The sequence below is a fragment of the Fopius arisanus genome, unplaced genomic scaffold, assembly GCF_000806365.1.
Source record: "Fopius arisanus strain USDA-PBARC FA_bdor unplaced genomic scaffold, ASM80636v1 scaffold00093, whole genome shotgun sequence".
Taxonomy (NCBI): Eukaryota; Metazoa; Arthropoda; class Insecta; order Hymenoptera; family Braconidae; genus Fopius; species Fopius arisanus.
Window position 1 is genome coordinate 321,701 of NW_011887832.1, and position 12,792 is coordinate 334,492.

Genomic DNA, 12,792 nt, shown 5'->3' on the forward strand with positions numbered 1-12,792 from the left:
ATATATGTATATTATTATATATATTATATATTATATATATTATTTATATATGTATATATATATATCATATTATATAGATATATTTTGATATGCATAGCGCCAAAAAAAGCTGACAAAAAACGTTACATGCTTTTTTTTAAAAGGGAAATGGCCAATCATCAATCGAATTACTGTTCCTTATGATTCTCATGAGGTATTTCAATTAATGATTGGCCATTTATTAAAAAAAAAAGGATATTATATAAATAAAAAAGAAAAAAAAATCATAAAGACTGGAATCGAACTCGAATCTACAGCGTGCCAGTCGAAGACGTTACCTACGAGCCAGCGTAGTAGTAGTAGTAGTAAAAAGTTTATTAACATCATTTACATATATACATGGTATGTACAGGTAGTAATGCTTATGCACTAGGTCTCCAGCCAGTGGCTCTTTATCTAATGTGGGAATGCTTATTGTAACATGTTAGTTGTTTATAATAGTTGATTCGTTTACGGAAGAAGTGAGAATAGGGAAAAGATGAGAATTTAGAAAAAACCCTATGATTGATGAGTTGAAAATGGGAGTGATGTGGGAAGGAGGCGAGATAGGGTGGCGGTTAGGGGGGAGAGGGTCAGCGATATGACCAAGAGGATTTTTTGTGAACTTTGAGGTGGTTGATCAGGATGTTATCGTGGGATTTGATGTTAGATTCAAAGTTGGAGGTGAGTTTGAGGATGTAGGGAAGGATGGGTTCGATGTTCGATGCTTTGTGGATATTTTTGACAGAAGTTCTATAATTTAAATGTCCGATGATTCGCAGAAATTTGTTTTGAGTTACTTGAAGTTTGTTGAGGTGTGTTTTAGCTGCATTATACCATATTGGGCAACCATACGTTAGTATTGGTCTCACCAGGCTTTTATAGAGAATGAGTTTCAATTTAGTACTAAGGGTGGAGGCTTTGAATAAATGGTATAATCTAGCTAAAATTGCTTTGGCTTTGGAGTTTGACAGTTCGATGTGTTTTTTCCACAGAAGTTTATTATCTATGTGGAGACCTAGATACCTTACAGATGGAGAGGGAGTTATTTGTTGCCCTCTTAATGATATGTTACATTTTGACCTCTTTTTTGTGAAAAGGATTGCCTCTGTTTTTGTTGTGTTGACTTGAATTTTCCACTTGTTTAGTTCATTTATTATTAACGAGGCCGCATTTTCAAGTCTGGAAATCGCTTTATTTAAGGAAGTGCTAGATGAGAAGAGGTGGAGTGATTGAAAAAACAGAGGATATATATATGTTAAAGAGTGTTGGAGAAAGAATAGAGCCCTGGGGAACTCCAGCAATGATTTTAGTTTTGGTTGATAATATCTGATCTACTCTGACCTGAATAAATCTGTCAGTAAGAAATGATTTAATGGTTTTTGTCAGATATGGCGGAATGTTTAAAGAAATTAGCTTATAAGTAATACCTGATGGCCAGACAGAGTCGAAGGCTTTTTCACTGTCGAGTAGTAGCATGGCTGTATCTTTTTTCAACTCTTGATTGGTGTTTATGTGGTTCGTGATACGGAGGAGTTCATGGGTAGTGGAGTGTTTAGATTTGAATCCAAATTGGGCAGCTGGGATAATATTGTTTTTGATAGTAAAGTGATTAAGTCTTAGAAAAATGACTTTTTCGAAAATTTTTGTCATATTGGGGAGCAGGCTTACTGGGCGGTAGCTGACTGGATCATAGGGAGATTTTCCGGGCTTTAGGATTGGGATGATGACGGCTGTTTTCCAGGCGTTCGGAAAATAGTGGAGGGTTAGACAGGCGTTGAATATGTTGGATAAGAAAGCGATAGCTTTCCCAGGTAGGTTTTTGATTGCTACATTGGGGATTTTGTCTATTCCTGGAGCTGATTTGATTTTGAGTTTAGTGATGATGCTTTTTATTTCTTTAGGGGAAGTTAGTTTGTTTTTTGGTGTGATGATGGGTGTCTTGTTTAGTGAGTTGTTAATTGATGAGAGGACCTGTTCAGAGAAGGAGTGGTTACCTCTCTGGTCGGCGATTTCATGAATTTTTGTATAGTGGGAAGCCAGAAGGTTTGATTTTCCTACTGAGTCGGTGATAGGGGAAGAGTTAGTAGTGAGGTGGGGAATGGTGGGTTTGGGAGAGTTGTTGAAAAATTTGGCTACTCGCCATATGGATTGGTCTTTTAGGTTGAGCTTTCTGAGTTTGGTGTCCCAGATGTTGTTACGCCATTCAGTAATTTTTGTGTGGATTGCTTTATTGTAGAAATTTACCCATGATTTTAAGAAGGGGTTACGGGATTTTTGCCATTTGGATCTTAAGTAGTTCTTGGTTTTGATAAGGTTAATCAGGAGAGGAGGTAAGGGTTCTTCTTTAGTGAGGCCGTTTGAGCGAGGGGTATTATTTGTTATGGCGGAATTGATTATTGTTGAGAGAAGGGAGATGTTGTTGTCAATCAACACCTGATTGGAGCAGGTCGGGATTGTCGAAGGGATGGCTTCGTTGATGTCAGATCGGAAATTGTGCCAATCGGTCTTCGAGAAATTAAGCCTGGAGGTATCAACTGAAGAGTATGAGTTGCCGAAAACAGTGAAAATGAGGGGTAAGTGGTCGGAGGGAGAGTCTTGGAGAATGTTAAATGATTTGATTATAAAATACTTGTTAGTGAGAGCGAAGTCGATAGTGCTGGAGGTGTTTCCGCTTCCAGGGAAATGGGTTGGAGAGGGAGGCTGGTAAAGAAATAGGTTATTGGAGGTTATGAGGTTGACTAGCTCAATACCGGATGGGTTAGATTCTTGGGAGTTCCAGGTGGGATCATGGGCATTGAAATCGCCCGCCAGTATGGTAGAGGGATTTCTATCAAATAGAGATTTTATTAGGTGGGAGTCAAGTTTTATATTCGGAGGATTGTAAATGGAATAAACGTGTACACTCTTATTATCAATAAAAATTTCGGTACCTACATATTCGGTGCTGGATTTGATGGGAGAAGGGAGAATGTTGTATTTCAGAGACTTGTGGATCGCAATTGCCACACCACCACCGGCCTTGTCGACTCTGTCTGCTCTAACAATGTTGAAGTTTGGTAAATTTATCTTTTTGGTAGATTTACTCAACTTAGTTTCTGAAAGAAGTAGAATTTTTACATTATGATTTAGAACTAGATGATTTAGTTCTATTAGATGAGTTTTAAGACCATTAATATTTAACGCAAGGATGTTAAAATTAAGTCTCTTCGTGGGAGCCATGAGGGAAATTGGTGGTGAATATGCTGGCAATGGCAATCTGCTTTTTTGAGCCTTGAGATCATTTCTCTGGCACTAGAAATGATAGAAAAGATATTCATTTCTTTAAATTCACCAACAATTTCTCTGACTTCTGCGAAGTAATTAATTGCGTTACTTAAATTGAATTGAGTTGAAGAATGAGTTGGAGTTGGAGTCCATGCTTTGGAGGCTGCTGGTCTAGAAGGCTGCGTTGAAGTGGTTCGAGGGTTTTGCGATGATTCGGTGGTTGATGGAGCAGTGAGCGGAGGAAAGTCATCTAGGTTAAGATGTTGATTGGCTGAGGCTGATCCAGACAATAACGGAAAGGTTGGTGGTCCAGTGGGCGTGTGGTCGGTCAACCGACTTGCTGGAGGTTTTGTGGTTATTTTGGAGCTGGCCATCTTGGTGATGTATAGTTGCCTCTCAGAACACTCTCTAAAGCTGGCTACGTGGTTGGCATCATAGTTAGCACATCTGAGGGATTTTGATGTGCACTCTTTGGCATCGTGGTTTTGTCCACATTTTACGCAGCGATGTGTAAGCTTGCAGTGGCTGCTTGCATGTCCGAAATGCTGGCAGCGAAAACATTGGAGTGGTTGGCCGTTGGATATAAATTTTTCCACTTTAAAGGTGTGATGTACGATTGTGGGAATTTTAGCGATATCCGTCATTTTTGTGCCTGGTCCGACTGTGATCGCGAATATTGGCAATTTTGTATTTGTATCCTTAGTTTTGTCCTTTTTAGTAAATTGTTTGATGGCGATAACCTCAATTTCGTTGGCTCCGATTTCCTCCTCGATGTCTTTTTCGGAGAAGGATGACGGAAGGCCTTTCACTCAATACACTATTTTGATGGTTAAGGATGAAATTAGAAACGCTAGAGTAGAGAGGGCACAGAAAAGCATCCGTGCAGCTTGGGACTCCGAGCGAAACTGACGAGCCAACGTATCAACTTGAAATTAAGTATTTCAGTTATAGTACATGCTCATTGACAACACATACCTAATCTTAAGTAAGTAGTGGACAGGGAGAAAAGTAGAATGGTGGGGGAGGAATTGTAGGCAACAATGTTTTTCATATAAGTTTTAGACAGGAACAACAAACTCTTAAGCAAGATAAAGTAGGGATAAAAAGAAGCTTAGTTACCGAGGTAAAATGGGTATCACGATTAATGTGAGAATGCCACAAATCAAAATTATACAAAAAAAAAATTGTGCTGATATAATTGGAGAAACTACCACAACCAACACGATAGAAAAGAATAAAAAATATGAAAAAAAACATTTGTTTCATGTTTCCTCACTCTTTTCTAGCCCGATAGATTTTTATTATTTGTGAGAATCGAATAAAAAAAATTAGTTGCTCTATCCAATATTTCACCCCCCCCCCCCCTCATGACATGTTGTGTAAGTAACTGCGGAAATGCAATTCGATTGCTGCCGATTAAAAAAAGAACGCAACAATTTATAGAAAATAAAAAAAAAGATCGTCAGTGGGAACGAGACCGAGTTCGCTAAGTGCGAATCGAGTACGCAGGCTGCCTGCCAACATACCAATTTGAATATTTTATCTAGCTCCTGGTACATGCTTAGCTAATTGGCTAAGTGAAAAGATTTCTCTCCTTACCGAAAATAATAAATCAATTTTCTAAACCTAAAAACAATATATTTGGGCTGAAAAATAATCAAAGACATTTTCAAGACGCAGAGAACTACATCTCTACGTTCGAGTTTGCCCCTGTGACAGCGGGACTGCTACTGAGGCGTAACAGGCTTGGCTGACACGCAAACACCCCAGTAGTGCTCATGGCACCCTCACTCCCGTGGGGGGCAACTACGTTGTCGTTGAGGTCACTCAAACACCGAGAACTGAGCTTCTACTTTCGTCAATCCTCTTTGCGTATGAGTATCTCTCCTGTAGTCTCTGGACAAGTGCAGGAAAAGAGAGAGAGACAGACTTCATATTCGGTGCCAACTTTGACGAACGAATCGAACGCTGAGAGAAAATAAAATTGTGGAAATATGACATTATGATGGTTGCTATGACAGGATATTTTCATGTACTTAATCAATCGAGAAAGTAAAAATATCTTCGTAAAGCTCACAGTCAACTTATATGTACCTACCGCCTTATTTCGCGAAAAATTCTCGTATTACGAGTAAAAAAATCAAACACATTTTTGGAGTGGTTGTGTCCTGTATATTATACGTGACAGCATCGGCATGTGACGTAACACCGATAAAACCTCCACTTGGCCGATACGCAGTCACGTATCTTGATATGAGCAAGAGAATGAAAAATCTTGCTTTGTCTTGCGTGCTCTTGCACTTCGACAATTTATGTTTTCATTTCAGTGAGATTGATAAATCCACGCTCATAAATTTCAGAAAGCCATAGTTGGAAAAGAAGAGGGAAATTCTGCATCACTTTACTGTAGTGGTCATGTTGCCCGACTTTGCCTGATTATTATTATGATAAAGCGAGAATACATTACACATCGTTACCTGTACCGACCGAGTGGTACTTTTCCGCATGCGAGCATCAACACATACATGCACGGGAGAGAAAGACCGGAGCATTGTATAGGTCTGTTCAGATCTAAGAGTGGTAGGCGACTGTCCTCTTCTCGTTCGCGATCAGTCTCGTGTCACGTGTCTAACACAGCGTTTCATTCATTCAGTCAGCAAGCAATAAAGTCCCCAGTAAGACCATTGTAACCCAGTAGGACCATTGACCAGAGTAATACCGAAGAATCCTCAGACAGAGATAATCAGAAAGTGTCAATAAATACCACTTGTGAAAGTGAAAAATACGGAAATTATTCTACAATCAGTCATGACAAAGAGAGCGAGAATGCGGTTAAGTTTGGTTCCTGCAAAATTCCTTCATGCCACAATAGAATGAAAATAAAAATGAAAAACAGAAATACCAGCGGTTGAAGTGGTATTTACCGAAGCATCACAGAGATATCTATTATTAACTGTTCGAAAAAAGCGAAGAAAAATTCGTGTGATCGGCATAAAATTGATGAAACGAACAAATTCGCATTTTCTAAAAAGGTATTTGGTAATAATGTGTTGTTTTCATTTTTTCTTTTCATTTCGTCGGAAATAAATCAATTGATTCCATATCGTTCTATCCCAACAAAGATTTTGGAGAAAGCAGATAATTCTTGTCTTGATATGTTAGTTGTAGTTGTTGACGAATAAGAGATTCTTCAAGACCAATTTAGTAGAGTATGTTTGGATGAAGTATCTGCCCCTCATTTTTTTGGATGATGAGACTTTTCAGAGGTTCTATGGAAATATCAATGAAAATTTCAAATTTCAAAAAGGACTGACATTTCATGACAGAAAGTGTGGCTGAGGTTCATGCTCAAATGAGGCTTATCATTTTAGCACTGGTCCAGGGAAACAGCTCACGTGTCTCATTCACCCTAGAAGGGTGGATATCCATAAGAGGTAAATCCTATTACTCCATAACTATCCATTACATTGATGATTCGTGGAGCCTCCAGTCGTTGGCATTAGACTTCATCCCGTCAAAAGGGAAACACAGTGGGGCCGACATCGCGGAAATGTTTTTCAAATGTATCAAGGAATGTATGCTTTTAGATAAACTCCAAGGTATCACTGTGGATAATGCGTCTGTCAACAGCATCTTTATGAATGAATTGCAAAAATTTATGGAGAGGAATGGTAAAAAATTTCACCAAGAAAATCAATATTTTCATTGTTTTCCACACGTCATCAATCTATCAGTGCAAGCATTATTGAAAGAGTTGAGAACGTAGATGAAGAACAATTAGGTGATGGAGAATTGAATAATGATAATGATGAGATGAGTGATGATGATAATGAAGATATTGACTACGATGAACCGGAAAATAAAATGAAGGAGAGGAAGTAATTTCCTATAATATTGAGACTTCGGAATGTCTGCAAAAAGTTGAGAAAATCGAAACAGTTAACCCTCAAGGTCAAAAATATTACCAAAACTTTGATGAAAAGCTAGTTCAAATACCTATGGATATGTCAACTAGGTGGAACAGCACACATGACATATTGGCAGGTGAACTGAAGATGAAAAAAGCCATCTCAGCATTGAGAAGCAACGAGAAAAAATTCAATCATTTGGTCATTGATGAAGCTAAATGGGAATTACTGCATAAATTACAAAAGTATTTGAACTAATTTATACAATTCTCAACTCTTTTAGGTGGAGACAAATATCCGACTCTCCCAGCACTGATTGTTGGAGCTAATATTTTGTTAGATAAGCTCGAAAAGTTATGCCACTCGTGAGATCAAAAGCCGGATCTTTGTCCAGATGACAAGATATTGATTATCGCCTTTAAAGCAGCCCGTGACAAATTGATTAAATATTATAGTTTGACGAACTAGATCTATGGTGTGGTATTGATTCTCGATCCTCGTTATAAACTTGAATCGTTTGAGAAAACTCCATCGGGCAAAAATCTGAAAAATGAATCCTATAAACTGTTCGAGAAGATATTGAAAACAAATTATACTGAAGATACCCTACGAAAATATCCAGTAATGAGGTGTCAGTGGACAACAACAGTGACTCAGACGAAGAGTACAGAAAACAAATGAAGCTATTGTACGGATCAAGAAGGAAGGAAGAATGGAGGACAGAGCTGAGTAACTGTTTGAGTATAGCAAGAGCACGCATGGACGAGGACATTTTGAAGTGGTGGAGTACTAACGCAAAGAGTTTTCCTCGTTTGCCTCATATGGCTCGCGATTACTTGGTAATATGTGCATCGAGTGTACCGTTTGAGAGGCCGTTCTCCAAAGCTAGTATCCTCATCAGAAAATACCGGAGTCGATTGAGCAACAAGAACGCTGAGTGCTTGGTATGTATGAATTCTTGGTTTTCATCTGCACTTTCTCCTTGCATAAAAGATGCCTTATTCGAGGAGAAACCCTCAACATAATTGATAATGTGTTTATTCAAAGCAATGGCGTTATATGATTGAGAAATAAAGAGTTTTTGACAAAACTTAAAATTAATTATTCCTTCTCTCGTTCCATATCTCTTGTTCTTTCCTGCCTCTTGCAATTTTGTCTCTTCTCTTGTCTTGTCCGTCTTAGCAAGAGGAAAATCTATCTCTTATCTTGCACTCTTCCGGCATCAGTAGCGAGATGAATTGAATATAGTGGTCGGTCCCACAATTTTCCAAGCATAAAAAAATGGTTCAGATATATTCTTTTACGACGAATTGAAATAAGTCTGAATAAGAAAATAAAATCGGTACCTAGCTATGCATGGGCGAAAACTAATTTGATTCCAGAATGCAGTAAGTGAGAAATGCAGGAATTGAAAAAATCAGATTGGAAATTTAGCTCCATACAGCTGGAATAGCGGGCCAAACCAAGGATACTTCTCCATCATAAAAACTCAAAGACTAACAGGGAAATTTTACAATAAAATGAGTAAAAACTGAAGGTAATAGTCACCACGCTGAAAAGAATATTGAAGATTCTGATTTCATTATTAAAAGTGGCGTGATAGTATAAGGTTGCGGAGGGTCTTTTGAGAAAAACATTCATAAATGCACCTGTTTAGAAGAGAAAAATGATAATACACTCAAAGAAGGACAATCTCCAATTGCACGTGCTTTCAAAAAAGTAGTTTAGTTCGAATCTATTGTTCCGAAAAAAACGACAACCACACTTCGGATGTGGAGATGAAGTATTAGTAGAATAACTCTGATTGAAAACTGAAATAGACAGAACAAAAAAAAATGAGAAGTGAAGAATGAACAAAAAATCGTGCACTGAAAATGGAAGAGTTCAAAGCCATTCGAATAAAAAGTGTCGGAAGCAGAAAACTTAAAAAGAAGAAAGAAAACTCAAAGAAGCTGCGCTCTCTTAGCTAAGAAAAAAAATAAGAGAGGAAAAGACAAATAAAAATTTATCCTCCATGCAACTACATCTACCAAAGGAATTGAATAAAAATATTGGCAACGATTCGTCCGTTAGTTAAGTGTCAGAATCTGCGTCTCAACTTTCATCAAATATTCATTTTCGCTGCTCGACTACCGACTACTGATAAAAGCTTGGACATAAAATTCAAAATATATATTTAATCAATGGTTCTCCTTAATAAACTAGACTTTCTACAAATGTTGGCGGACGCTGGGTCACTGCGTAGGTCGAAATATCAAATAAAAGGTGAAGCCTTGAGGTGAGGTGACCGTAGCTAGTTACGACAGATGATGTCCGGAGGAAAAAGTATTTTATAAATCCCATTCAATGGGGCCTATTGCATAGGACTGAGTACTAAAGTACGCAATGGTTATTAAATGAGAAATTAGCACGTAAAGAGAAAGATAACCCGAAGTTTCCCTTCAAATAGATTTTTAAATTTATTACACTTTACTCGAAATACAGCAAAGTAAAAAGTCCTAGATAAAACCAGGGGTAGAGGAAAAAGTGTTGGAAAGAATAGTGTAAATATAGTTGGTGTGTTTTCTGACTTACGGCGGTGAAAATATATGGCAGTCGGGAAAGGGGGGGGGGTAGTTGTCTCTGGGTGTTTCGTGTTCGTAGTACATTCCGGAAAACACCAAAAATATGTTAGCTTCTGTAGCACTGATGGAGTTGAGTACGCACTCCTTCATTCATTTACGTGGAAACTACTTTTATCTGCAATATGACCAGGATTCGTTTTTTGCTTACAGACACATCTTACTAAATGGATTCGTGATCATAGAACCCATCACAGATTCACGGAAACAGCTGCGGATCCTCATGATGCCAATCGAGGATTTTTTTTTTCCCACGTTGGTTGGCTTATGATGAAAAGACATCCAGCGGTCATAAAATATGGAAGTAAAATCGATATGAGTGACATTCGAGCTGATGGTGTTATCCAATTCTTTGATAAGTAATTGATATTTTCAATAACTCTTAGTGATTAGGATGTTGAAAGTTATGTAAATCAGCTGATACATACACTGAGCGGATTTGACCTGAAACATCTCCATGTGACTGATATATGAAATGCCTTAATCAGTTAAACGTGGAATATGTCAATTCTTGGTTTGGTGTTTCTCATTTCATTTCGTTTCTGCCATTTTTTTTTGATAATTGAAATAATCATAGCCGGCCTGCTGTCGGCAAGCTCGGATAATCAGATATTTAGGTTTCTAACATTAAAGTGAATTATTCGGGCATCACAAATTTCATGGATTATTTTCTCGACACAAAGATCGACCAATGCAATTGCACCATTCTACCCTGCGTGGTACAATCTATAATACAGTCAGCATAGGTTGTTTCTTTTCTGGCTACACTGACTTCACGTAATTACCACTTGTAACCATGTCGCCCACTTCCAAAATGGAAGGAAATATTTATGCTGACTTCAGTATACATGGTATTATATAGATAATTTTTTGATGATACCATCTGGTAGTTGCTACTTAAAGAGAAAACATTATCCAGTCAAATTAACCCCACGACAAACTGATATGAAACTCTTACATATTAACTGAGAGTTACGTCTCATGGTGTAATTATATTGGCCGACATTTGGGTCGGGAAACTAATTCCTCGAATATCACACAAGCTTCAGAATTATGTGGCGTTTTTCAGGAATAATCACTCACGCTTAGCGCTCGTGCGGTTTCAGCCTGAAGAACTGGACTCCTTAATTGTTTGCAACGAACCTATCGGAAAAAGCCCGATCATTTTGAAGTTCGTATGAGCCCGGTGGCCTGACGTAGTGGTTAAGGCCGTTGCCTCACAACGGATAGGTTCCAGGTTCAGTTCCTGGTCTGGTAGACTGGTGAGATCTAACCAGGTTCAAAAAAGTCTTGATCAATCGCCACATAGTCTCCTCCGACTCGAAGCGATATAAAATAAGCATTAAAAAAAAAGAAGTTCGTATGAATTGTAAGTGAATATTTTTAGAATAGGAAGCCAGTAACAGGGGTGTATTCATCGGTAATATAAATAGATGTGCAGCATATTGACCAAAGGGGGATAAATACCCCATGTTTTTCAACAATTTGGATGTCACGTTTACATTTGTATTTTCATTTTCGGTAAATGTCAATTACTCCAGCACCAGGACCAGCACCAGCACACTTGATATTGATTTTTACCTGGAGCGATAGCTTTTTACCTCTGCAATCCGACTCTGGAAACCGTATGTGGGGGAACCAAATAGTTGGTTGGGAGGATCCCATATAAATAATATCCCTCTCCGCGCCCAGGTTAATTATACGGGCGCAAAAGATGTCTGCACCTTAGGATCCAATGTCTTCAATTGCGCGAGATACTTGGCTCATGGGCACCCTGGTCTGAGGAACGACCTAAAGAGGCCTAGTGAAGTCTTCACTGCCCGACCAGCTGATGACCAACTAATTGCGGTGAAGCATATTCAACATGGAGAATCGTCAAGTGATTCATACACGGGGGTTGATGGATTAGTTATAGTCCAAATAAATAGAAACACTTCAAATGAAAAATCAATAAAACCAATCCTTACGCGGGAATTAATACTTAGAAGAACGACTGAGGCGGTGCCTTGCATTACAAATCAGCGATGATAAGAGACGGGGATCGTGAATAAATTGATTGGCTTGCGAAACGATGAACATACCTACGTAATATGCTGTAGAATGAAATGAGATGGAAATTATTGCAGACACATTTGCCTATGCGCAATATGTCATCTTAAAAAAAAGAAATAACTTTAGATAAATGATAACATTCATAATATGAATGTGTCAGGAAGCTGGTGGCATCCTTTGGAAACCTACAACAAATGTAAGTTTCAGTTTGGGTTTTGACTAGGGTGGCCCTCCAGAAGCCTTTAGCAAAGTTCTAACCGTGCCGTCGCTCATCTGAGTCAAAAAATTATTTAAAAATGTGCGCGAAGTTTCCAGGTCATAGCTTCGTGGGAAAACGTGCTGGTGGAACTTTTTTTTTCATTTAAATAATACGAGTTTTCATTATCAATTGAAACTTATATAAGGTACGCATCGTGTGAGCATTGGTGGCGGCCTCACTGTATCATGGTATGGTAATGCAAAGACTCGGGTGAACGAGTGCAAGTGTATCAGCCTCATCGGCTAATACGGTGGAAGATGAAGGAATGCCAAGTCGCGAAGCAAAAAATTTATTAAAACCAGATTTTCTATAGAAATGTTGGTAGACTGGTGGGGATGGGGAGATATAGATTCCGAATTTTCGGGCAGCACTTCAGTTGCAATCATGGAGAATCTGTTACCAGTACTGGCCCGATTTTGAAGATATAGTCGACAAATATTTCGACGATGTTGCACAGGAAAATATCTGAAGTGATGTACTACGGAGCGGAACTATGCCGTTATGAGAAAGAAGAATGAGGAAGATGGTTGAGATGGCTCACTCCTTTCATTATCCATCCACATTACGAAAAAACTGGTCGTTATTCTTAATTGCATTGAAGAATTGACAGTGAGAGTGGATGATAATTTCGTGCGAGAGCGTTGCGTTATTTCATGGAGCACTGTCC

The 12,792-nt window shown here is 38.5% G+C and overlaps 1 protein-coding gene across 5 annotated transcripts in view; it reads left to right on the forward strand.

Annotated features, from left to right (window-relative positions):
• LOC105270713 (acyl-CoA desaturase) overlaps positions 1-12,792 on the forward strand; it is a 316,759-nt gene that overhangs the window by 206,671 nt on the left and 97,296 nt on the right. For all 5 annotated transcript variants that reach the window (XM_011311831.1, XM_011311830.1, XM_011311829.1 and 2 more), the window contains one exon: positions 9,968-10,173. In XM_011311831.1, the coding sequence (XP_011310133.1) occupies positions 9,968-10,173 (206 nt within the window). The remainder of the gene's footprint in view (positions 1-9,967; positions 10,174-12,792) is intronic.